This window comes from Larus michahellis, chromosome 7, assembly GCF_964199755.1.
Source record: "Larus michahellis chromosome 7, bLarMic1.1, whole genome shotgun sequence".
In the NCBI taxonomy this organism is placed as follows: Eukaryota; Metazoa; Chordata; class Aves; order Charadriiformes; family Laridae; genus Larus; species Larus michahellis.
Genome location: NC_133902.1, coordinates 51603479 through 51629382, shown reverse-complemented (window position 1 = coordinate 51629382; position 25904 = coordinate 51603479). Strand labels below are relative to the sequence as shown.

The window sequence follows — 25904 nt, the reverse complement described above, 5'->3', positions numbered from 1 at the left end:
CTCACGTTTCCAATAATTTTAATTGATTTATGAATACCCAGCAACCAGCATGCATGACCTTTATGAAACTTACGCTCCATATCTTAGTCCATTATAGCGATAAAACCTCACAGTGAATATATTGTGAATAACTAAGCTTCAGCTTAATTGACTGCTAATGTCTTTTTCCTTCATGATTAATAGTGGAACTCCATCACAATGTATCTCATCAAAAACAAGCTGAGAGTAATCTCTATTTGAAACATGCCCGTTCAAACCCTAAATCATTAGAATTCTTCAGCTGTGATGGGGGCTCAGTAATTAGTCGAGTTGGAATAGACGTGTGCCATAAACAGCGTGAATCAGAACACGTCTGTTTCTAAGACTTATTATTTGTATTACTGTAGCACCTAGAGGCCACAGGCAAAATCTAAGTCTCCCCATTTTATGCGTTGCTCAGAAAAAAATGAGATCGTGAGTCCTACAGAACGCAGCCAACACCAAGGAAGGACTGTCAGTAAAGGCTGCTTGCAGAAGTGACACAAAGCAATAGGTATTGGGGTACAAAAGATGCCATCTTAGGTGCTCTTTTTGCTTTCTCTTCATATAGTGCAATTGTTATATGAAAAGAAACAGCGTCAGAGGGCAAGAAGGTAAAGGGACAGGGCTGACAGCAGCAAGGGTACAGAAGTTAGGGAAATAATGAATTTTAAGAGAGAAAATAGGGATATGAAATGGAGAGGGAAGGGCAGTGATGGTGCGAAGAGAAGCGCAGAAAGGGCTGATTTGTGAGCTGAGAGAAAACCGCTGTGTGGACTGACAGCGGGGTGAGCAATGCGGGTCCTCACCGCAGGCTCTTGCCGCCGGGTCTCATGCAGGGGGCTGCGGGTGGTGCTCCGTGGCATACTGGAATCATAAAGTCAGCAACAAAAAGAGATTGAGTCAGTTACTTTACACAATTCTTCTACCCTAGGCAGCAACTGTACTCGCATTGCTCCAGACAGCCATTTATCTGGCTTCCATGGCTGCAGGCCCCCAAACCTCCTAAGGCAACCCAGTCCACTGCCCCCTCTCCCCACACTTTTTGGAAATAAATACAGTCTTTCCCTGAATCTTTAACCTGAATCTTTCTTCCTTCTCTAAACCTATTACTGTTTATTTGATCCACCGTGTACGCAAGAGATTAGTTTCCTTCTTTTGTAGCGCCTTTTAATCATTTGAACATTGTTTCCATAACTGCCCCTGGTTTTCTCTCCTTTAGACTAACTGATCCCAACGTTTTTCAGTTTTTCTTTGCAGCGCGTGCTTGCCAGACCTCTCGTTCTCCTTGTTACATGTCTGTGTCGCTGTGCATTCCCTGACCTTGGCCCCTGTATTCAGTGGATGCCCTGCCAGCACTGACAAGGGCAGGATTTCTCCATACGTTGTGACAGCTGTAGCCCTGCTCGTCTGTCACAGTTTGTCTGGTTTGCCATAGCAGGACACTGCCTTAGGTGCAGTTTTGAGACGTAGTGTCCCGTTCCTCACTTGAAAATGTGATCTAACCTGTTGTTCTCCATCCCTCACAGAGTCCCTCTCACATGTTCTTACTGAACTGCTCACAAGTCTTTAAGGTCTCAGTCTGTCAAGTTAACTCTGATGGCATCCTGCAACATTCTTGGCATCCTCCCCAGCTTCACATTGTTTGTGAATCTGGTGAGCGTAGTGTGCTCAACCACCCTGGTGCTGATGGAAACATGGGCTAACCCTACCAAGATGGACCACTGACGGACCACCACACTGTAGCCTTTCGCTGTGGCTGGGAGCCACTGGAAATAATGTGGTGGAAACAGTTTTGTAGATACTTGTTCTAGTTCTATTCAGATGATGTTTCTCTCTTCCTCACGAAACTGTCCTGGACGGTTCCAGACCATGCTGGAAGCCCTTCTGAATCAAGATAGATGACATTTACTGCTCTCCTATCCACAGGCTTGTTACCCTATTAAGGAAAGAAATTAGATTTGTTTGATGTGATCTGCTCTTGATAAATTAATGGTGGCTATTAGTGGTCATTTAGTTTTTGTCTAGGTGCTTGCAAAGCTCATTTGATTACTTTTTCCAGAACTTTTATTGGGACTTCAAGAGAAATTGTGTCTGTTGATTGGTGGAGGAGTCAACACAGCGATGGGTGGTACAGGAAGACAGAAGTACTCAATACTCTGTATTCTGTGGCTGGCTCGTCTGTAATTCCTCAGTCCCTTCTCATCTCCCTGTTCCTTTCTAACCTGTTCCCACCTTAGGCTGAAATCTTTGTCACTGCTATTAATTACGCTCACCATCCCGTCAGATGGACCTTCCTGGTGAGGTTTGATTCAAAAGATACTAAAAAAAGATCAAACACTTCTCTCGCGTGCTGACAGCTTTCTTTCTACCTTGCAGTCTCTTGAGACCCAGGCTGGCTAAGAGAGCGCTGGGGCTGCTCCTGTCAGCCATCCATCCCTGTCCCAGCACACCGCCTCCTCCATGGTGACAGTCCTGTGGTCTGTGATCTTACTGTGAGCCGGATTGTGAAACTGATCTCGATTAACAAACAGCCTGCCCCAAGCCGAAGTGTTTCACTTGCTTGTGTTTGAGGTTTTCCCTCCTTAAAAAGGCTCATGTTCACTGTTTCTAGAGTTGGCATCTCCCCTCGCGTTTTCAGCTGTTTCCTTCTTGCTGGTTAGAAACAAATTTCAGGTGGTCTCCTTTCTTCATCTTATAAAACCCCCTTGTCATCAACTGATGATACGGCTTTAGGACACGTGGTAAAGTGTGTCCCTAAGGTCTTCCCTAAGTTCTCCTTTTTTCTAGCACCATATAAGGGCCGCCTGTGCCGAGCGCAGGGAAAATGGGCACTTGAGGACCCTTTTACAGCCACGGGCTTCCTACAATAAGGACCTGCGTGAGAACAAGCGTTGTGGTGCCCCGTGCTGAGCTCCTCATGCGGGGGGACATTCCCGCACAGCTCGGGAGACCCACCTCGGTCGCTGGCTGCTGAAACGCCGCGGCGGGGCTGGGGAGCAGGGGGCAAACAGCACAGCAGCGCATCCCTCACCCCGTTTATCCCTTCATCCCCCCGCCCCGTGGTTCTCTCTGCCGGCGGCCGGGCAGCAGCGGCCGGGGGTCGGGAGGGGTAGGGGGAAGCCCCCGCCGGTCCGGGGCCGGTCCCCGCGGGGCGGGAGCGGGGCAGCGCCGTCCCCGCCGCAACCGGCAGCGACGCCCCCGTGGCGGGGGCGCGGATGGTCTCTCCCGGGTCGGCGGGAACCGCTGTGACACCTGCTGGCGGCGGCGGGACGAGGCGGGCCGGCTCACGGCGGGCGGAGCGCAGCGGAGGGGAGCGGAGCGGAGAGACCGTGCCCGCCGCGGGGCGCTCCGCGGTGATGCGCGGCCGCCCCCCGGTGCGGGGCACGGCGGGGCCGGGCGTCCCCTGAGCTTCGGCGGGGCACTGCGGTAGCGGCGCTGCCGCGGCGGCGGCTCCGCGCCCCCCGCCCGTCCTCCCCTTTCTCCTCCTCCTCCTCCTCCTCCGCCGCGCCACTTCCAGGGGAGGCTGGTGTCATGCGGCTGGCGCCGAGGGAGGGGTGCCCGGGGCCGCAGCGGCAGTGAGAGGCGCCGAGCCGAGCCCCCTGCGATGACAGCCATGAAGGAGCAGCCGGCGCACCCGGGCGGCAGGGGGAACCCGCCGCCGCCGCAGCCCGACCAGGTGGGACCCGCGGCGGGAGGCGCCGGGGGATGGAGGGGGGATTGGGGGTGGGGGGGAAGGTACGCGCCGGCGTCCCGGGGAAGTTGTGCGGAGCAGGGTACAAGTCCGAAGGGGGGAGAGGGGGGCGGACGCCCGCGGGGCAGCTCGGCCGGGGGAAGCGGGAGCCCCGCTGAGCCACCTCGGGGGATGCGGAGGGAGCGGCGGGGCCGCCCGGAGGGGACCCAGCCTTGTCCGGCCGCTCCTCGGGGCTGGGGTGTCGGTCAGCCCCGAGCCCGGCGGCAGCGGTCCCGCAGGAGTTTACGCTCCGCTTCCCCGCCAGTTGCGCCGGGGTGAGATACGCGGGCGGGGGGATCCTGCCCTGCCGGCCGCGGGGACCGGGAGAGAGAGCGGTGGCACCGGGGGAGCGGGCCGGGGCTGGCGGTGCGGGGCGGCCGGGAGCGGGGCGCGGGGGACGCCCTGTGCCCGCGGCGGGGCTGCCCGGGGGCCGCGGGGCCGCGCTCCGCATCGACGCCTGGTCCGCCGGGGGGGTCGGGGAGGGGTCCCGGGGGGTTTTGGCAGCGGCCGGGCGGCGGTCGCGTCCCTCGGCCCGACGGGTGCCTCCCCGCGGGCTGGCGGGGCTGAGGCCGGCCGGGGTACCCGTGTCTCTCGGTACCGGCTCGCTGTCGAAGCGGGCGAGTCGCGGGCGGCTTCCCCGTGTGAGGGCTGGGTACCGGGGGAGCGGCTGAACTCGGCTGCCACCATCACAAAATCGAAGTTTTCATTACCAGACCGTTATCTATCGCTCCGGGGCGATGGCGATAGCGCATCGGGAGGGATGGGGCTGTGCGCGCCCCCACCCAACCGCCCGGTGGGCACCCCCCGGTGCTGCGGCGGGGCCGAGCCGGAGCCTCTCACCTGCCCTCCCCGACCGAGGGTGAGCCGCCCCCCCCCGCCCCCCGCGCAGCTCGCCCGCAAACACCTAAAAATGTGCTAATTCCAACGGTATTCCGAGATTGAGGGGTTTTTTTTTACACATTGTCAGGACTCGCCGCTTTCTGTTTCGAACTCCGGGGTGCCCAAGGGGGCTTGCAGGAGGTGGGGAGCCGCGTTTCACATTTTCAGTCTCTGTTAGGTGCATTTCCAGAGCTTAATTTTCTCTGGAACGCTGACATCGGGTGGAAGACGCCAACAGTGGAAGCTGCTATCCAGAGTCATGTTTTAGAAAGCCTGTATCCGAGTATCCAGTCCTCCATGCACACCCAGGCTGTGCGTTAAGCTTCTGGGTCATCCTTCCAGTATCACTGAACCCATTCATTTAAATAAATTTAAAGATACGTGCTTTTTGCTGAAAAGTGTCTGCATTATGGTACGTTTTCATGTAATACCGATAAAATAATACATTAGAGTTTGAGGAGCCTTGTTGAATAAATTAATTGCATAAGTTACATTACCTGAAAGAGATGGGTAACTTCCATCTGTAGTTAAATTTCATGTAAATAGCAGAATTTATGGAAAAGTCAAGATCATTTTAAATAGTCTCAGAGGTTCACAGAGCTCGTAAATTTCAGGGACATTGTTTTGCTTTAGAGGGATACTGCTTTTAGATGTAATAAAAAGTACTTGAACTTAACCAATCTTTATTTCTTTATGTTGAATCCAGACATGTTGAATTGCCAGAATGGCTTTTTGGTTTTGGAGGCGGAAATCTTTTTAAAGCAGGCTTAATACTATATGCCAGAAATTACCGGTTTCATTGCTCTTTTAGGTTGTAACGAGGAACAGCACTAAGTTCTCAATTTAAAACACGCTAAATATTAGGAATTTATCCCAAATACAAAAATATTATTACCCGAGTCCTCTGGAGTTCTCAGCCTCTCTCAGGGGTGGATGGGGACACCACTGGTCTACCTGCTGTGCCCGGCTGCATGAAGCGTAAATGTGATATCCTGTATATTTGCATCAGTTTTTTTCCAGACCAAGTTTGGTTTTCTTGGTAAAAATTGATACTTAAACAGCTAAACAGCTTTTACCTGTTGCTTTAGGTGCTAGGGATGTCATGCGGTATATAATGGCATCATATCCAAAAGGTTGCTTTTAATGGATGGCAAGTCTTTCTATGGCTTTAAATGCTCATAGTAAGGATGCAGGCCTGAGTCCTGTAGCGAGCTCTGTACAGTGGGGCTGGGCTTGGTGGATCTCTATGAACACCAAGGCCACGCACGCGCCCTCACAGCAGCTGAGATGTACGCTCAGCCCTGGCCGGCGCTTGGACACAGGCTGTGTCTGACTCTAGGTTTGTGCTGGAAACCATCCTTAGTGCAGCAGTGGGAAGTGGCTGTGACCTTAATAGAGGAATATTATGGGTTAGAAGCTTTTTGTTGGCTTTTTGTGGTTACGGTTAACATGCACGTTACATGCTGCAGCCATGACGTATGCTGTGGTGGGCATGGGGAGAAGAGCAAACAGTGGCTCATATGTTCACCGTGGTTTTCCATATCCCATAGCAGCGTCGCTGCTTGGTCCATGTGGAAAATGCAGCATTCTTAAGGGCCCTCAAGAAATCCATCTCTGTCTGGGTACTCTCGTTTAACGTTGCATTTTGCTTGGTGAGCATGTATAAAGTTGTAGTGTCACTTCAGGTGATGCCTGTAGTTTATTTATTTATTTTTAATGAGGAGCTGCGTCTGCATTGAGAGGGTTTCCTGAGATAGCAGGAACAGCTGGTAAGAAGTGGTTGGACCTGTGGGAAGTCCAAAAAGGAGCAAGGAATTACAACAAGATTTTCTAAGTGTAGATCTCTTCTGATTTCAAAGTCTGGTTTTACAGATACTCCTGAGAATGGTCATACTGAAGTTGATGTTATCTGTGGTAAATTTATAGACTTGGTATCTGAGGTGTAATTTCAAGTTACAGCAGGCTAATGTTGGGACTCTCCACTTAAATAAAAGCTTGGATGGACTGACTGAAGCATCCATAGCCATCAGCTTATAAATAAATTGGATACAACTTCACATCCAACGCTTCCCCTGATGGTATTTTTAAACCAAGCCTCCCCTGGGCCAAGGCATCTAATAACAACTTCCATTAACAGTGCTATTGATGTTTCGGCAATCGGTTTGATAAATTACACAGATTTATTCTCAACTCTTTGCTAAATGATGACTGATATTTATTGCCAAAATTACAGTTTTATGTTCAGATGATATATCTGTAGAAAAGAAAATAGCTGTAAATTACTTGTATTTCTGCTCATTTCTGGAAAGCTCTATCAAAGCACTCAGACTTAGGTCGTTTGAGCGTTTGTGTTGGGAGTGAATGTGGCTCCCTCAGTTCCTCTTAGAGAGTTCAAAAAATAGCGTTTTTCATCTTGTAGCTTTTAAGAACCGTCTCCCGGGGTCTTGGACAATGATGTTTAGTGATCATTTTTAGAAGGCACAACCATTCGGTAGTCAGTGGACACAACTTATTTGAAAAATATAATGTACCTGTATGACTTGCTGGTTGATGAATGTTGCTGTCTTTGCAGATGAAGAACTAAGATAATTCCTCTAGGTATTACCTTTGTGAGCCTTCAGTCTGTTTACAAAAAACCAGATGATCTACACCACCTGGTGCTACTTGCTGTTCTTTGGGTACATGGAAGACAGACCTTTGAAATTTATAATCATTCTCTCCTGAGCCTCTCTCACTCTTCCAACTTAAGGTCTTTTTAAAATTGATTTTAAACCAGAAAAAACCCCACAGATTTTTTTTTTCTTTACAATCTATTCATTTTAGAATCTACTATGTTATTGTGCTTAAAAACAGGTAAGGGAATATGAAATCAGTCTGCATTGTGTTGTGATAAGTAGGGAGATTATTTGGTAAGCATTTAAATTACATGTTTAGTATACATACAAGCACAACTGACTACTGTTTGCTTCACTGCCTTGATTTAAAGAGTTGAATTTTCTCTGTCTCAGGACCAGTTTCTGTGGTCACCAAACAAGGGCTGTATTCTAAAAGCACATCTGAACAAAAGAGAACAATCTGTGGTTTATTTTTCAGTGACTAACGCCAAAATGGTTTATATTCTCATGTCTTCCTTTGTTGCCTTACTTCTTTTTCCCAAAGATAGACTCTGATCTTGCAGTGGGAAAAATGTTGATGGATAGCTGTGTCTGTCCAGAGCAGTGTTCATCGTAATGGGGTTTTATCAAGGTAAAAGGGCTCTCCCCTGCCCCACTCAGGTCATCTTGAGCTTGGTGGGTCAGGGAGAAACTTGAACTCTTAATCGTATACGTACCACAGTTCCAGTAATGTGAAAGATTAGGTTAGGTAGTCAAGTCCCTGTCCCCTGCTCTTGGTTGTGTTCAGAGTTGGATTCGGGCTGAAAAAAGAAATTCTGTTCTAGTACGTGATCCGAAGTGACTTTGCGTTTTTCCTTCTTAGCAACCTAGCGGAACTTTGTACTTGTTTTATTGCAGCAATAGATCCAACGTACTGGTTTGCAAGGTTTGATATAACGCCAGAAACATCAGGTAAAAAAAAAGCCAATAAAAGTGGAGAAATAAGGTTATATTATTATGCCCGGAGCATTTCGTAAAGAGTTAATATCTGAATCTTAGCCTTAACTTTTAAATTCTAATTTGTACACTATATATATGCCACGCTATATCCATGCTGGGTCCAGAAAGAAGTATTAGAGGCTTGCAATATCTGTTGTATCTGTTGAATATACGACCAGCAGCACAAGAAGCTTATGTGAAAGTGTTACTAACTGGTGGTTTGGAATATCATTCAGGGTTCGGGTTCAGGGGAAGACACGGGACGTATCATCTTTCAAATACTACATGCGGCCTTGATTCACTTTCTCTTTGCCGTGTGGCTGTTCCGATGTAATTCAGTCACGTACCTGATGGTGATCAGTACAAAAAACCTGAAGCTCATCTTCCATCTTTGTTGCGTTTCTAATCTTCTGGTCTGAGCTCCGTGGAGCAGGGGCGAGTAGGATCTCACTTTTGGCGAAGTGCTTCTTATGTTAATTAAGAAGCGTCATTTTATAGGACATCTTGTAAACAGTCGGTAGTATAGGATCTCAGGTAGTTGAGAGGGCAGTCATATATTGGTTTTTGGGGTTTTTTTAATGTTTGTATAGCACATAAGCGTGTTTCTCTCTACATCCCAAATTCAGAAGCGATTTCTGAAGAGAAACTCACTTTTTCTAATGCAGAGAACTTTACAAAGAACTTTCCAGTGCTCGATCCACCCCCTGCCCGGGGAATCTGCCAGGAGCACAACTGTGACGACGTCTCCATCGGGGGACACAGGGCAAGGCAATCATGCCGATGCTCTCTCACTCCTTGTACCCTCCCCTCAGGGTTCCCATGCCTTTTGGCAGGTTCTCTGCGTCTTGCTTTCAGAACAGCGGATGGGAATCTCTGCAGCGTAACACAGCACCTGATTTTTCAGTGTTTAGAGCTCTCCACTTTGCAGGTGGATTAGAGGGATTACTTAATGCAGTAAATCAAAAACTGTGAAACAGGGCAATCTTTTGGGCTCTTCTGCGTCAACGTGGATTGCAGGCATGCTGTAGGTTACATAGTAGCCCCAGATATTTGAACATACATGTTGTATTAGCTATTTTAAAACATACTTTCTATATTTCTTTCCAGTATCTTCCAATGGAAGGTATTGCTTCAGGCAAGCTATTTTGATAAGTAACAACAGGGAGGAACTCTTTAAGCAAACAGAGATGATGTTTGATGTTATTCTAGAATTTGAAAGCCATCATTTTAGCGTTTTTTAATAACTGGCTCGCAAATATGGACAGCCTTTCTTCCTGTAGTGGTAATAAAGATGAATGTAATATGTGATCCCTAGAAAAGTATCTTAGGTTTTGTTGTTGTTGTTGGGTTTCTTTTCTTTTCTTTTCTTTTCTTTTCTTTTCTTTTCTTTTCTTTTCTTTTCTTTTCTTTTCTTTTCTTTTCTTTTCTTTTCTTTTCTTTTCTTTTCTTTTCTTTTCTTTTCTTTTCTTTTCTTTTCTTTTCTTTTCTTTTCTTTTCTTTTCTTTAAACTAATAGAGCTTTGAAATATGCCTGACCTATGGAAAAACATTTAGGTTTACGGGACTGTACTTCACATGTTACACTTTCTTTAACTGGAAAACATAGGCAGATTCATCCGCTGCTACAAATGCCTGTGTCCTGCCAGCAGGTAGCTGTAATTTGTTGACACCGTCTTTGTAACTCTTGTAAGACCTGTGTCATATTTCAAGTCCATGCATTAGCCACGAAATCTCGACTGTCTCAAACTTTGTCCCTTTCCACTTTAATCATACGCTTCTTTTATGCTCCACTCAGCTGCATCGAATAACGTTCATGAATATATGATAGTAAAAAGAACAATGCTGATGGTGACTGATGATGATAAATTACTGTATTTATCCATTAGGAAGGACATTGGATGACCTACAGATCTGAGGCTGAAGCTAAAAGACCTTTCCTAATCGTTCTTAACACTGCTGGCAACAGCCACATAACTTATTATGGGTTATTTATTCAGAGAATCTGTAAATAGTTTTGAACGTTTCTAAACGAAGATAAAAGCGCTCTGACGTTTGGAGGATGTTGTCTAAGAAGATCAATTAGGAAGTATTAAACAATGTTATAATTTAAGGAAAATAAAGATTCTTTAAAGGCTTTTGGGGGTTATTTTAGGCTGCCTGCGGCAATGTTTGCGATTTACATTCCTTTGGGGAGGAAAAAAAGAAGCATTTCGTAGCTTTCCAGAAAACAAACTGGGCAAACGTCAGAGTTTTCTTTTTGGAAATAAGGAGAGAATTCCAAATGCTAGTGGGAGAACCATTAAACTTGTTTGAAATGCTGGCCGAGTGCAAGAAACTAAATCAAACACTGCCAGTGCGACTGATCATTCATCCTCTGTGTTTGTTCTTTCTGCTCCTCATGGCGCAGAGGCTGCTGCCTTCCTTTCCCCCTTTCCCACCCCAAGGCTTCAGAGACTGGTTAAATCAAAACATTTTATATGTATTAGATGTAATATATATTAGGGGAGTCTTTCAGAGTAAGAATTCGAGCTTAAGTACACTTAATTAGGAGTAATGATGTGCTGTGATTTTGAATCACATGGAAGAACAGTTTAAATCAGATGGCCTAATGACGGTTCTGAACAAGCACAAAATGGCTATAAAAATTGGGTGGCTTGAGTCAGAAAAAGTGCAGTTCAAGAAGATCTTCTCAGTAGTCCCTGCTGGAAAACTGCTTTTATCAATTCCTACCCGATTTGTGAAGATTTCTGCAATATCTTAGTGTGAACAGCAACACAAGAAAGATCCTACCGAAAAGTTTAGTCAAGGGCCTTCTTGTTCCAGGGTGCAAATGATTGTATCGGGTAATGAGATGTCATCAAGCATAAATATAACTTTAAATCTTCCTGAGGTAGTAAGCCCACAAAGTCAGAAGACTTTGAAATGAGCGGGTAGCTGCAACTCCAGGAAATTAGTTGCAAAAGTTTCTTTTTTATTTTTAATTCAAAGGTTCATTGTATTGAATGCAATGCAATGCAATTGAATATATGTTACATTTTGGTCCCTGAGATGGCTGAAAATAATTCTATATCCTGCCCCATTCCTAAAGTGCTTATTTACATGGATTTCCCCACTGAAGTCAGTGGCACAACTTGTGTGAATAATGTCTGTAGGACTAACTGTATAATTTGCACTGTAATAATTTTCGTTACGTCTCGGGGAAAAAAAAAAGTCCTTGGGCACACAGGAAGTTGGATGGAGCTTCAGTACTCAAGCTGCATGAAAGGTAGTTACCAAAATGTTGTCACTGGCATTCTCCAAGGTTTTTGGTAACAGTGTTCGGTGTTGTGGCATGTTTTCGAATTCAAAAGGACAGAACTACATTTCTAGTATTTTGTGCCAGGCTCTGAAAAGGTTCCTGAGGGCAGCCGTCAGTTTATGCAAGTCGTTTGCTCGCCTGATACGAGAAAGACAGGGTTTATACCTATATATAGTATATAAATTTTCTTGTATGATGTGCAGGTTCTCTACATGCAATTCTGTGCTGAAAAGGGGATTTGCCCCCTTTTGGGTCCTGTTACTGTAGGTAGAAATGAACTGGATGTTAGAGTGCTAAGTAGCAGTGTTAAGACCCTACATTGCTCATTTCATTTTGGCATAACTCGTGACAACTGAAGGAAGGAGGATGAAAGCTCATCTGGATGGGTCTGTGAAGACTCTAGTGAAGTCTTTTTTTTTGGTGGTGACTATTTGGATTATGTCCTTAGCTATTCTCTTTTGTCCCTCTGCGCTCCCTTTTTAGACTCGTTTCTGATTCTGTAAAATGCCGTGTTCTGCACGAGCAGTTCTCAACACTCTCTCACTACTTTCTCCCTTCAGTTTTGTTACATCTCCAGGTGATTCTCTCCTGTATCATACCTTTTTTCCCCCCAGCTTCCCATCTCTAATCTTCTATGCATAGGAGTTTTCCTAACGCTTTTCTTCCAACGGCCCTTCTGCCTGCCTCTGCCAATGTGGTGTTTCTCTTTGTAAGCCAAGCAATGTCTTTGTCGCCTTACTCTTACTCCCCCGTTACTAATCATTTGAAGACCGATACTTCCCTTGTGATCCAGTGGTTTCGTTATGTATTGGGAAACTATTAGTTTTCATGCCATGGAAGGGAATAGACTCTTGGTAAACAAGAGTTTCGTTGTGGTAACCTGTCTCAGCTGCCCAAATGGTGTCTTTAGTGGCAGCAATAGAAGACAGACAGACATTTGATAGAATCTTATTCTATTAGAATAACTCCATGCTCTAGTTTCCTATCCCATAACATTAATGACATTAATATACAGTAAGCTTGTAGTTTAAAGAATGCACTGGTCAGCACATGAAAATGGAGTAATCCTCATGAAAATATATACGGATATGTCAGAGAAAATCTGCATTCGTATTTCTGATCTCTGCTGTATTTACACACATAAACATAACCACATACGAGCAGAATGTTCTGACTTTCGTGGTAGGTGGTATCATCTTCATACAAGAATTTAGGAAAAGGAGGTTCCTTCTCTTCTTCCTCGTACAATTAACTGTAACACAGAAAGCCCCTGCTTATTCAAGACAAAGAAAAACGTGAGGAGGAAAGGCTTTAGCGTACTAATTCTGCGGGCAGCATGGCCTTATGTATCAGGGGATATCTTTTTACTCTTATTTACATCCTGTACACCAAGAATCTGCTATAGCTGTCTCGCTCCATACAACCCATATGGAGAGATGATAGATAATTTCTGGAAGAAGCACGTGCAGGGCCATATATCATGTCAGCAGGGGAATATATTCAGTGTGTAACAAAAAAGTAAGCTTTTTCACTGAAAATGTCCTTTTCCTGAGGTCTGTTTACATCCCTCATTCTGGCCACCTCCTTGCATTATTTTTACTTAGGCCTACAATACCCAGCCCAGCTGGGGATCCAAATTGGGCTTTTTATTCTAAAAACCAACCAACCAAACCGAGAACAATAACAACAAAAAAACCCAACCCAGAACAACTCTCCCCCTCAAAACCAGCTTTGAGACTTTTCCCCTTATCCTTTGCTTCTTTCAGGTTATACTTTATTAAATGTGTTATTTGTATCTAGGAAACTGTCAGTTCTATTCTTCATAAGTCTTGCCTTATTTCTGAGCGGGCAAAGATTCCTTTCTAAAACGTGAGCTAGGCAAGCGCGATGCGATGTGATGCCAGCTTTTGCTTTGGTTCATCTCACAGTTGCCAGCCTAAGAGGACTTAACAGCACTTCTTTCCTGGGATGAAATGGTGCTTCAGCAAAGGACTTTTTCCTCTTCCCTCTAAAAAGGAAGAACAGTTTCTGCCAGAGTAACGCATTGAAAGTGTAAAGAAAATAAATGTCCTTACCTGCTGTTGTTAATATCTTTTAAACTACTATAACTTACAAAGTTGTAATTCTCTTTTCTCTTAATTACCTATTCCTTTTCTTTTTGTAAGGCTTCCTTCTTCCATCTCCCCTGCAGTGGGGTGGGGGAGATGCTGAATGGGTTTGCTTATCTCTAGGCAAGGAATTACTTCCACTGAAGTAATATTCTCTGAGCGTTCACATGTGAGTTTGCCCTTCGGCGTTCCTTTGGTCTGCAGTAAATTTCGGTATTGCAGTGCAATAACTCTTGGGTAAACCCGTGGGAGCATTTTAGTTTGGATCAAAAATGTACCAGTGAAACAAATCCTGATCGTACTTACTGCGCTTCGGCTTGCACCCCAGAGCAGTTTCAGAGCGTGAGCTGGATTCCTTTAGGATGAAATTAAGCAAACTGATGTGCTGCAGGAGCAGGCTTGGGGTGCTCCAGCTGCTAATGGGCGTTTGGTCCCCAGGCTCAGACTGGAGCTGGTCCACGTAACCCCCAGAACACGCAGGTTGTGGACATCAGGTCCTTAACACGAATGATTTCTCTCTGCAGTTCTGCTCCCCTCTCCTTGCTAATACACACATAGCTTTAACACACACAGGTGGGGATGCATAAGTGCATATATTTAAAAGCAATTGTGTGCTTTTGTTTTGTTTTGTTTTTCATTTGGTTGTAGGCCCGATGCAACTGCTTCTAAGGCTTTTTTTTTTTTCTTACAACGCTGGATTTATTTTTTTTTTCTTACATGTTTGGAGGTATTTCATTGCGATTTTCCAAACATACCAGTGTTTGCCTCCTCAGGTAAGATGGAAATACACTGGCAAAAACGAATGGGTTGTAGGTGGTGAGGAGGTCTCAGTTTCACTAGAGAGATGTGAGGAGCACCTAGATTCTGAGCGTAGGAGACAGAATAGACACAAAGAAAGAAAATGAATATGAGTCTTGCTGGAGGTTTATAGATCTTAGGATCTTTTGTAACCGAGACTTTTCCATAGTGCTATGTAGGTGGATGTATCTGAAAGAGTACCGCTAACGTGAAAGAGGATGGAGATTAGGAAATCGGAGATTAAAAGCCCTTGTTCTCTTCTTGGCTGGTTGCAGGATTTCTGTATGACTTGGGTAGGTCCTTGAAGGCTGCAATTTCAGAAGTGTCTGCAGAGTTTGAGGGGTGGTGTTGTTCTGGGAATTTGAAATCTCAGAGTTGCCTGTGATGGACAAGACGACCTCCAGTGCTTTCAAGATTACTTGACATCTTGGAAAACTGGATTGCCTTTTTAAAGTGTTATCAAGCAATAAAATAGAGAGGTATCTTGCAAATGGGGAGTGGTCTGTTGGTAAGACAGTGGTTAGTAGTTCATGTGAGTCTAAACTGGCTGGTATTTCTGTACTTACATGAGAACAACACACCTATTTACACTTAGGAGCGCGCTCACAATCCAGACGAGTTGCAGGAAGGTAGCATTACTGGTAGTTGGCTAAGGCTCTGGATTTCTGCCCTGAAAACAGGAACTTAAGACAATACTGAAAGTAGTGATCACAGCGGTTGCAGTTACTACTACTAAAGTGTCGCACTTCCGTAAGGCTGCCTTTGTGGTGATACTGTGTGATGTCCATGGGCAGCTGTGATAAAGCATGTGTTGCTCCTGCTGAGGAATTACAGCAGAGTTTGTTAATAACCGTCCTTGAAACCATCAATGCAGGCTGATTCGGAAATGCCATGTGCAGGATTTTCCATTCATTTCAGTATGGGTTGCTTCTGTGCATGGAGTTTCTCATGAGAAAATTTGTGAAGTCTTGAAAAAAGACTACATTAAGAACACACTGATGGGAAGGAAAATTAGTTTAATCTGGTTTTCTTGTACTATCCATTCTCCATCTATTATTCTAGGAAAATACTCTTAAATTGTAAATAACGAGACCACTTTTGAACGTTCAAGGCCGGGTTGGACAGGGCTTAGAGCAGCCTGGTCCAGTGGGAGGTGTCGCTGCCCAGGGCAGGGGGTTGGAACTGGATGATCTTTAAGGTCCCTTCCAACACAAACCATTCTGTGATTCTATGTTGGGTATGATCCAGTATATCTTTCAATGATTGGCAATAAAGTGGTTAATAGGGAAAACTTTAAAGGCAGCATTTTATGTGAATAATGCTATGGTTTTGGGTAGAATTAGTATTCTTTGTTTGTCTAACCCCAGCAGATAAGGTCTATAAGTTCCTGGTCTGTCCTGGCTGTCAGCACAATCCCGTGTGCCTCAGCTGGGCAGGATGGAGTCTTAACCACTCGCCTATTTTTCAGTGATCTGTAGCCACCGAGGAGCCAGTATTAAGTGTTGCTTTCCTATCAGTTTGAATCTTTCCATCATTTGTAGGAACTTGCGCTGGTAATAAGGACAAGAGAGCATCGTGCCAAATTGTTCGCAAATTGCAAAATAGCTGAGTAAAGCGGTTCTTTTTCGTGTCTGTCTGTCTGTGTTGCACTTGGACAGTGTGCTCAAGTACAGTATAAAGTAATGAGCCATAGTCACATTTACATGGAAACCGTTTCCCTTAATGAGGAGAATGGCGTCGCCTGCTTCACTGGAGTGGATTTCCACCAAAAGCAGGGAGTCCAGCACATCCACCATCTAAAATATGTGCAGGGCTGAGCTTGGTGGAAACAAGATGCATAAATAGGAGGGATGGATGGGACCGAAATCCTGGCCTTTGACCAGTTAAGGGAGGAAACGGTTACACGGTAAGAAGTGCCTCCAGGTGCTGGCCTGTCTTACGTTAAGGTGCCCCATCTTGCAGAAATCATAACAAGAACCAGTTGGTACATAAAAGAAAAAAAAAAAGAAAGTGAAATAAGGAGCGTATTTTTTTAAGTGAGGCCATTTAACCCTTGGAATAGAAATGCTGAGGTAAGTTTTGAACTCTCCACCTTTTGATGTATTTGAACTAAAAATGGTTTCCAGAAAGATGCCCAAGCAAAAATTCTTGGCCCTCAGACAGAGGTATCAGAGTGAACTGTAGTAGGTTGTAGCCAACACAAGGTGAAATGATGGGGATCCCTTTTGATGCCTCGGTGAATCGCTGTATTATTAGTGTTCTTACCATTGTTGATGATATAAATGAACTCCTACGAGAAAAAAAAACCACCTTTTTTACCAGTCATCTCTCTTCCCCCCCTCCCCCGCCTTCTGCTGCTTGACAATGATGGAAAGTTCCTCCTTCCCTTTTCATATGCAATTGTAAATCTTTGTCGTAATAGCAAAGGAATGATAGGTTATCTTATACGTGAGCTAAAGAGAACTGTTCCTGAAGAGCTGCAGTCTGAAATATGAAATCCTACTGTTAGGAAAGTTTCCATGGAGCACTTGAAAAAAGTTAATATGTATTTACTCTGGGGTCTGAAAGCTGCAGCTGTGACTATAAAAAGGATTTACAAGTCTGCACTTTTACTGTATGTGGTCAGTATTCAACCATGACCTGGTGTTAACTCTGGCACTAGGATCCTGATCTGGCTGTCAGTACTAAGCAAACTTCTTACTTTTTTTCCTTTTTTCTTTTTTCTCCCTGACACCTCAAGAATTTTAATTATCCTCTGTCTTACTTCCTGTATAAATTTAAAGAAAATGCTTCTTTCTTTTCTGCTTTTTGCCGTGTGGACTGTTGCAGTGAAAGAGACTTAACGTGCGTCTTCCTTGTAAATTGCAACCATGTTGAGTCAGTTAAAGAAGGCCCAGAAATACGTTAACACTTGTTTCGTGGCTTTAGCAGGTACATTTTTGGCCGTGCAGATGAGTAATGTCCACCTAGCTCAAGTGGAGTGACTCCATCTGTTTGGTGTATCAGTTGTTCTATACCTCTGGGAGGTATTTTCCTCCCAACAAGAAAAGTCTTGTTTTACATCTGGTATATTGGGACTTTGAGACTGGGTCAAACCTAAAATGTTGTTTTGCCATATCGTATGGTTACGCCATGTTCCTGACATTGCAGATGATATGTAGATGAAGCCTGTATTTAAAAGGATTTGTAGAAGCAGCGTTTAGTCATTGAAAATGAGTTAACTGTTTCTATGAAGGCTCTCAGATTTAGAGCCTGGGAGGATTTTGCCCTTAAGGGCTTTCTTGAGGTTCTCGGTATGGAGAAAACGGCGCTTTGAGATTAAATTATTCAGCAAGTGTTTTTCAAAGTAATTAAAGCTTCTAGCATTTAATGTTTTATGTATGCGGATTAAAAAGCAAGGTTGATTAAATCACGACAAAGGGAAGTTTATTCACAACCAGCAGACGGTAATGTCTCTTTTGTGACTGGTGGAGCACTGTTGAGCCCACTTCATTATATCGGATATTGAACCGTTATTGCTGAAAATCAGTGCAATTTTTTCTGAGTGATGGGACAGTTAAAAAGTGGGCAGTAGAATTTGATGCAGTACAGCCCTGACTTTGCTAAATAGTGCAGAGTACTTTGTTTTCTGTCACATATCTGATTTACAGACAGTTTTTCAGCTTGTGTTTTTGAAGTGGCCAGGTGAGCTATACAAAACTCAACAAGATCAAGAAGCAGGCCAAAGTAATGATTTTCTTGTTGAAAAGTAATAGACGTGCCAGTATAGCATGTAATAACAGCAGGTTTTACAGCGTGGTGCAGAACAGTAGGAATGTGAAACACATGCGTTACATAAATTATCTGTGCATAAGCTTCTGCCGAGTTCTGGGCTACAGTAACTCATTTGTGCTTTCTTTTTTTTTCTTCTTTTTTTTCCCCAGTCACTTAGAGTTTCAATGCACGAACTCCCTTCAGCCCTTTAAAAACCTTACTTGGCTGTCTCCTCTGGGTTGAGTACCTCATCCTTTGGATACGTATATTTGCTGCTCAGGAGTGAGCGAATGGAGTGAGCGAATGGCCGTCTTTGAAATGTAACAGCACATCAAGTCTCACTGGTGCAGGTGCCTGTGTGGATGACGTGCGCGCTTGCATGCACACCGAGAGATGTATTGACTCACTCAGGACTGGCCTATTTTCATAGTGGGTGAAAATTGTTCCCAAAGTTTCTACACAAAACACGTTTCATCCTCCTAAGGAAACAGGGCACGTGTGATCACGTGAAAATGCAAGTAGTCATGAAAACCATCACATCAAATGAAAATATTTGTTGTACAGTAGGTTTGTGACTCTGTGGATTTCCCAGTGATTTCCCTGGTAGGATCTTTCTGCTATCCAGTAGGTGCGCCTTCTGATATAACGTAGGGATGAGGCTTTGTCCTTTATCCAAAAAGCGAGAGATCCCACCTTCCTGTGGGGCTGGGTGGGCTGCCCAGGACTGCTTGGTGCTGTTTCTTCTGGAGATCATAAATGCCTTCGTCCGATCGAGACCATATACCCTTAACTTAGGTCAGCTAAGTCTGTTCCCATCCTCACGGCAGGAATAAGCACCGCCTGAATTACCAGCCTCCTCCAGGGTGTGCTTGGCAGGGGTTGTTTAGAGAAGAGGCTCTTCATGCCCACTATATCCACAGCTATGTCTCGAGTATCATGCAATATTTCTAATACATCTTTAGTGGGATTTATTTCTTTTCTACAGTCTCATTAAGGACATAAGGCTTCTGTTCAGTAACTGGAACTTTCTGTGGATTATAATTAAATTTTTCAATAATACTTGCTTACAGCACCGAGAGTTCATCAAAACAAAAAAATGAAAGTTATTTTTATTTTTCAAAAGAGATAACTTAGTTCTAGGTGGCTGATCAAATTAAATCCAGGATCAAATGACTAGCCTTTAAAAGACAGCCTTGTTCCACACATGCTGCAGTTAAAAATAACCTGAATTCTTAGTTTTAGCACAGAGATTGGTTGGTCTGCAGGCCATACAATACAAAAATTCCTTGGGGACGGTGAAAGTAAGTTCTTAAAATCTCAGCTCCAAATGATACGACCATGTCTATGACCATGTCACCTGCCTTATGACCATGTGACCCGCCTTCTGGATGCGGGGAAGGCTGTGGACATTGTCTATCTGGACTTGGGCCAGGCCTTTGACACCGTCCCCCACAGCATTCTCCTGGAGAAGCTGGCGAATCATGGCATAGACATGTATACTCTTCACTGGGTAAAAAACTGTGTGGATGGCCGTGCCCAGAGAGTTGTGATTAATGGGGTGAAACCCTCTTGGTGGCCGGTCACCAGTGGTGTCCCTCAGGGCTCAGTGTTGGGGCCAGTTTTGTTTAGTATCTTTATTGATGATCTGGATGAGGGGATTGAGTGCACCCTCAATAAGTTTGCAGATGACACCAAGCTAGGTGGGAGTGTTGATCTGCTTGAGGGTAGGAAGGCTCTACAGAGGGACCTGGACAGGCTGGATCGATGGGCCAAGGCCAATTGTATGAGGTTTGATAAGGCCAAGTGCCAGGTCCTGCATTTTGGTCACAACAACCCCAAGCAACACTACAGGCTTGGGGAAGAGTGGCTGGAAAGCTGCCCGGCAGAAAAGGACCTGGGGGTGCTGGTGGACGGACAGCTTAACATGAGCCAGCAGTGTGCCCAGGTGGGCAAGAAGGCCAACAGCATCCTGGCTTGTATCAGGAATAGGGTGGCCAGCAGGAGTAGGGAAGTGACCGTGCCTCTGTACTTGGCACTGGTGAGGCCCCACCTCGAGTGCTGTGTTCAGTTCTGGGCCCCTCTGTACAAGTGGGACATGGAAGTGCTGGAGCGTGTCCAGAGGAGAGCTACCAGGCTGGTGAGGGGTCTGGAGACCAGGTCATGTGAGGAGAGGCTGAGGGAGCTGGGCATGTTTAGCTTGGAGAAGAGGAGGCTGAGGGGAGACCTTATCACCCTCTACAACTACCTGAAAGGAGGGTGTAGAGAGGTGGGTGTTGGCCTCTTCTCCCAAGGGAATAATGACAGGACCAGAGGAAATGGTCTGAAGTTGTGGCAGGGGAGGTTTAGATTAGATACTAGGAAGAATTACTTTACTGCAAGAGTGGTCAGGCACTGGAACAGCCTGCCCAGGGAGGTGGTCGAGTCACCATCCCTAGAGGTATTTAAGGAACGTATAGATTTGGCACTTCAGGGCATGCTCTAGTGGCAGAGATTGTAGGTTTGGGTTATTTTTGGTGTGTGTATGGTTGGCCTCGATGATCTCAAAGGTCCTTTCCAAGCATGAAGATTCTATGATTCTATGATAAAATTGAAATCAAGTTGCGGAGGAGCAAAAGCAGAGGGGGAATGTTCTTCAGCACATTTGGGCACTTCATAGTTATTCTGAAGTCGGATCAGAGAGGACAGGAAAGACTGGCTGGGATGAGGAGTGGGCAGAAAACGAGGTCTGGCCGGGAGAGGCATCACACCAACTGCGTTGTGAACTTCTGCGACAGGACAACAAGCCAAGACGGCTTGGTTTTCCAGCTGGAAGATCACGTGAAGAGACTGTGCTGGACTGAGAAGCCTTTGCAGAGAGGGAGCCAGATGGCTTTGTAGAGCTCTCTATAGCCTTGGGTGCCAGCTTGAGCTTTATCTCCCATTCATTTGGGGTTCCTCCAACACTAATAACTTTTTTTCCCTTCCCTTTCTTCTGTTACGATAGCTGTATTTCTACTGAATGCCTGCAGCGTCTCGAAAGTCTTGTATGTATATCCATGTGCACACATGCAGATCATGGTGGGATTTATCAGTGCTGCTCTGGAAACTTCTCAATTTCCCATTTCCTCTCCTCATGCTCTTTCCAGTCAGGTAAAAGAAAAACAACAGAGAAACACCCAGAACACGAATTTAGAATATCCACCACACGCTGTGTGAGATAACTTACCTGTCCAAATATTTCTTAATTATTCTAAGTCTGCTTTCTTGAGTGCTTTTGTAAGGGCTACTGCCATAGCAATACTGGGGGTTTATACTCTTCTGAGAGTGTTCCTTGGTCATGGTGAAGATCTGTGGAAAGCCTGAAATATATGATGTATCATTTCAAGCAAGAAGTAAGAGCCCTAATTGTTGGCGAGAGACATGTGAAGAGCGTATATCCCTAAAATTTCATGGGCGTTTGAAGGATTTGCAAACCCCATCACATAAACTAGTGAGCTCTCTTAAGTATCTTGAGGGACCCTTCATCAGTTTCCACCAGTCCTGTAGAAAACACAGAATAACTCTTTCTTAACCAGCAAAGGTTTCGCATTTTTGTTCCACTGGGATGGAAGCTTTCAGATGATGTTAACAGTTTTTTCTGCATGGGAAAAGATTTTGCCTTTTGAATGGTTTTACCTTGCAGAAAGTAGGGTTTTTTTGTTTTTTTTTTTTTTTAAATCAGGTTACGTTAGAGAAAGGGAACATCCTGATGGAAATAATCTTTTCATGTTATGAAGGTGTTTTCAGTATTAATTTTCTTGGTTGTTTTTTTTTTTTTTTTCCTTTTTGTCGTGTGCTATATTCCATGGCTATGCCTCTCCCTGTGACTCTTTTTGCTACTAAAAAATTCCTTACCTGTTATCATCTGACCCCTTCATGCATTTACGGATTGAGTTTTTAAGTAATACTTATGAAAAATAAATCTACTTTCTGATCATGTTACAGTCCTCTTCTGAGATTTAGAGGTGCCTGTACCTCACCTTGAAGTGTTTGAAAACAACTCTCTGTTACCAGATTTAACATCACTTGGGAAAAATCAGAAGTTAGTCGGCTTTTAAGATATTGCCCAAAGGCAATGCATTCAGGGTGCAGCATTCTCTGATGTTGGTGAAGCATGAAATTTAAGACTCTCCAGAAGTTCACCTCGAATATAAAACTTCTAAGTAAAAACAGGATTTGGAGGCTGCCAGGAGGTTAATCTGGGTGAGGGTGAGTTGTTTGCACCAAGAAAAGCCCGTTCCTTTATGGATCTCTGAACCAGGGCTTTTGGTACAGCGGCACATAGCTCTGAATCTGTCAAAGTTGCTGAAATATCCCATCTTTTTTAGTGAGCAATGAAAGATTTTGGGGCAAGGTTGTAGGACCTTTCATTATTTCTTTTCAAAGCAACCGCTGTTTTTTTGAGGGCTCTGTTCTTCAGCTACGTGGCACCAAAGACTTTGTTTCTCTGGTTTTGTACTTCAACAGTTCCAGTTTAATTCTGAGAGAGCAGATGGTTGATCAGTGTTTGTGAAAGTTTTATTTATATTGTGACAAGGCTTCAATCAAGATCCAAGATTGGATTGCTATTTGAACATCAAGGGAAACAAAAGCATTTTTCTGAAATCTAAATAGATAGGATAAGTATCAGGCGGATGAAAGATAATGCTGTTATCCACATTTTCCATTTCTCTATTTCAGTTTTTCTAAAACGTTGGTGAATTGCTGTCGTCTGACAAACCTACCAGCAGCTCGCATTGGCTGTCTCTGAAATGGGACAGTGTCTTTCCATATAGGGGGAGAGTGCGGAGGGAAGAGTATTTCATTCTCTTGAAGTGTTTAGATTTTAAAAAAATCACTGCATAAACAGAGCATTGGCAACCAATCCCATCAAACTGGGAAAAGAGGCAGTCAGTTTGTATATTGGGAAAAGAAGTAGATGCAGAGTATCAGCGTGGCTTAGTTGGAGACCTTTAACTAGAACGCTCGGATCATTTTCATGGTGACCTTTCTTGCTCAAGGAATTTTGGTGAATGTTAATAATTTTATGCATGTAAGGAATGAATTTAAATTAATATCTTTAGCATACCATATAGTGATAACTTACATCTACTGCATTCTGTGTTATAATTATTTATATCTACTGACTTGGAGAGTTCACTCTCTACCCACCGTTGGTATCGTGAACTCTGGGATACGTTCCTGCTGTTTGGGCCATGCCGGGTGTTGAGCAGTTGTGGTCCTGCTTTGCTGTAGTGCCCCAAAAGCCTTGGGAGTCAGGTGCCTGAGCATAAACCACTGAAGCTGGAGGCTGCAAAAAGCCTCTGGAAACAGTCATTGGAAGATAAATCGGCTATCACTTCTTAAAAAGGATCGTGAGTGGATTCATCCCATTTCACAGCTCCTTTTTCTCTCCTCCTTTCTGGGCGCATGCCCCTCATCAGTCCTTTCAAAGAGTCTAAATGTCATTTCTGGAAGAAACTGTATGGTTTATTCTGAGTTTTATTGTTTGCCACTGACCAGGACTAGCCTTTTAGCGCCTGGATTTATGATACCTAGCATGTATAAAAGCTATTGTCTGCTCTTCCCCTCCTGATTATTATCCTTTTTCTTTCAAAATACACTCATGTCCCTGGAAGATGTCCTAGCGCTTGTAGTTGAGTTTGGAAGTTTGGAGGCACCAAATAATTTGTGATACTAAACCGAGCTGTAATTGGATGTAATGATACCTGCGTCCCAGCACGGTATACATTTTGGGTAGTTAACATTTGTGAAGCAGTTTGAAATCCTACAATGACAGGTGCTTTGAAAATGCAAAATGTTGTTATTATTCCCCAAAATACAGGGCTTCCCACCAGAAGTGCTCATAAACATGTAGCAATTACTGCTGAGATTTACTTAAGTCTTCATCTTGGGATATGTGCTGTGTAAATTCAGTTGGAGATTTTATTGATATTTTTCTTAGAAATTAATGAAGCCACAAGTAGCCCTGCTGCTCAGAGAATAACTGTATTCTAATTCACTGTGCTATGGCTTTGAAGAAACCGGCCTTACAGAAGTTTCTCCATTCTTACAAGATACAGGAGAAGATCAGGTTCAGGACCATCTAAGGAACATGAAGGTGCACAAATCCATGGAACCTGATAAGATGCATCTGTGGGTCCTGAGGGAACTGGCGGATGAAGTTGCTAAGCAGCTATCCATCATATTTGAGAAGTTGCGGCAGTCTGGTGAAGTTCCCACTGACTGGAAAAGGGGAAATGTAGCATATCCTGCACACGGGTCAGGGCAATCCCAAGCACAAATACAGGTTGGGTGGAGAATGGATTGAGAGCAGCCCTGAGGAGAAGGAGTTGGGGGTGTTGCTTGATGACAAGCTCAATGTGAGCCGGCTATGTGCGCTTGCAGCCCAGAAGGCCACCCACATCCTGGGCTGCATCAAAAGAAGCATGGCCAGCAGGGCGAGGGAGGTGACTCTCCCTCTCTACTCTGCTCTGGTGAGACCCCACCTGGAGTACTGCGTCCAGCTCTGGAGCCCTCAGCACAGGAAAGCCCTGTTGGAGCGAGTCCAGCGGAGGGCCACAAAGATGGTCGGAGGGCCACAAAGATGGTCAGAGGGCTGGAGCACCTCTGCTGTGAGGACAGGCTGAGAGAGTTGGGGTTGTTCAGCCTGGAGAAGAGAAGGCTCCAGGCAGACCGTAGAGCCACCTTTCAGTACTTAATGGGGGCCTACAGGAAAGGTGGGCAGGGACTCTTTATCAGATGGGGAGTGTAGCTATAGGACAAGGGGTAATGGTTTTAAACTGAAAGAGGGTAGATTTAGGTTAGTTATTAGGAAGAAATTCTTTACTCTGAGGGTGGTGAGACACTGGAACAGGTTGCCCAGGAGCGAGGTGTGGCTGCCCCATCCCTGGAGGTGTTCAAGGCCAGGCTGGATGGGGCTTTGAGCAGCCTGGTCTAGTGGGAGGTGTCCCTGCCCAGGGCAGGGGGGTTGGAACTGGATGATCTTTAAGGTCCCTTCCAACCCAAACCGTTCTGTGATTCTGTGATATTGAACTGGTAAAGCTGGATCTGATCCATGTTAACCCTTGACTCTGAGCCATATAGCTTAGAGCAAATAACTCTTTGCTCTAAGGAACACCCCTTCTCCTCCGCAGTATAAACCGATCTTGCAAAGAGTAACAAAACAGTGAGTAAAAAGCTTTAATCCAGTCATCCAATCCCTGAACATTAAGCTAAAGCTCCAAATCCCATTTTCGTGTTCAGAAATCTTACATAATAAAACCACTAGTTATCCGGATGTAATCTGCCTCTTGCTCCCCTGCTGCTGGCCTGTAGCGTACGGGAGCGGGGCATGATACGACTGTGACATCAAAAAAAGATACTGTAACCGTTGGTGGTATTTTTATATTATTACAATCGCAGATTTCAGACAAGCTGTTGATAATTTAAATGCTGGAAGAGGGGTGCGATGTGAGTTGGCCACCCACTGTGCACCGCGGTGCAGACCGGTGCACACAGAAAGTGTCTCAGATCCGGGTTGTACCAGCACCCAGTGGTGCTGCTGTCCTTTGGACCACGTGCGTCTTGAACCATCGTGGTGGAAAATGCTGGGGAAGGAGACGGATGTGTGGCAACAGCACGTGCAACTGGGGGAGTGCAGCACAAGCGTCACGGATGCTGCAGCATCAGCACCTGGCAAGTTCGGCGTCATCTGGTAGAGCGTGC

The 25904-nt window shown here is 45.0% G+C and overlaps 1 protein-coding gene across 3 annotated transcripts in view; it reads left to right on the top strand.

The window, feature by feature from the left end:
- The window catches only part of DPP10 (dipeptidyl peptidase like 10), a 543420-nt gene that overhangs the window by 249971 nt on the left and 267545 nt on the right, over positions 1–25904 (top strand). The window contains exon 1 of one of the 3 annotated variants that reach the window (XM_074594712.1): positions 3308–3697. The exons of 1 other annotated variant lie outside the window; for it this stretch is intronic. In XM_074594712.1, the coding sequence (XP_074450813.1) occupies positions 3626–3697 (72 nt within the window). In that variant the 5' untranslated portion in view covers positions 3308–3625. Of the gene's footprint in view, positions 1–3307; positions 3698–4002; positions 4027–25904 lie in introns of those variants that run through there. One more of the 3 variants, XM_074594713.1, reaches the window with a different exon arrangement.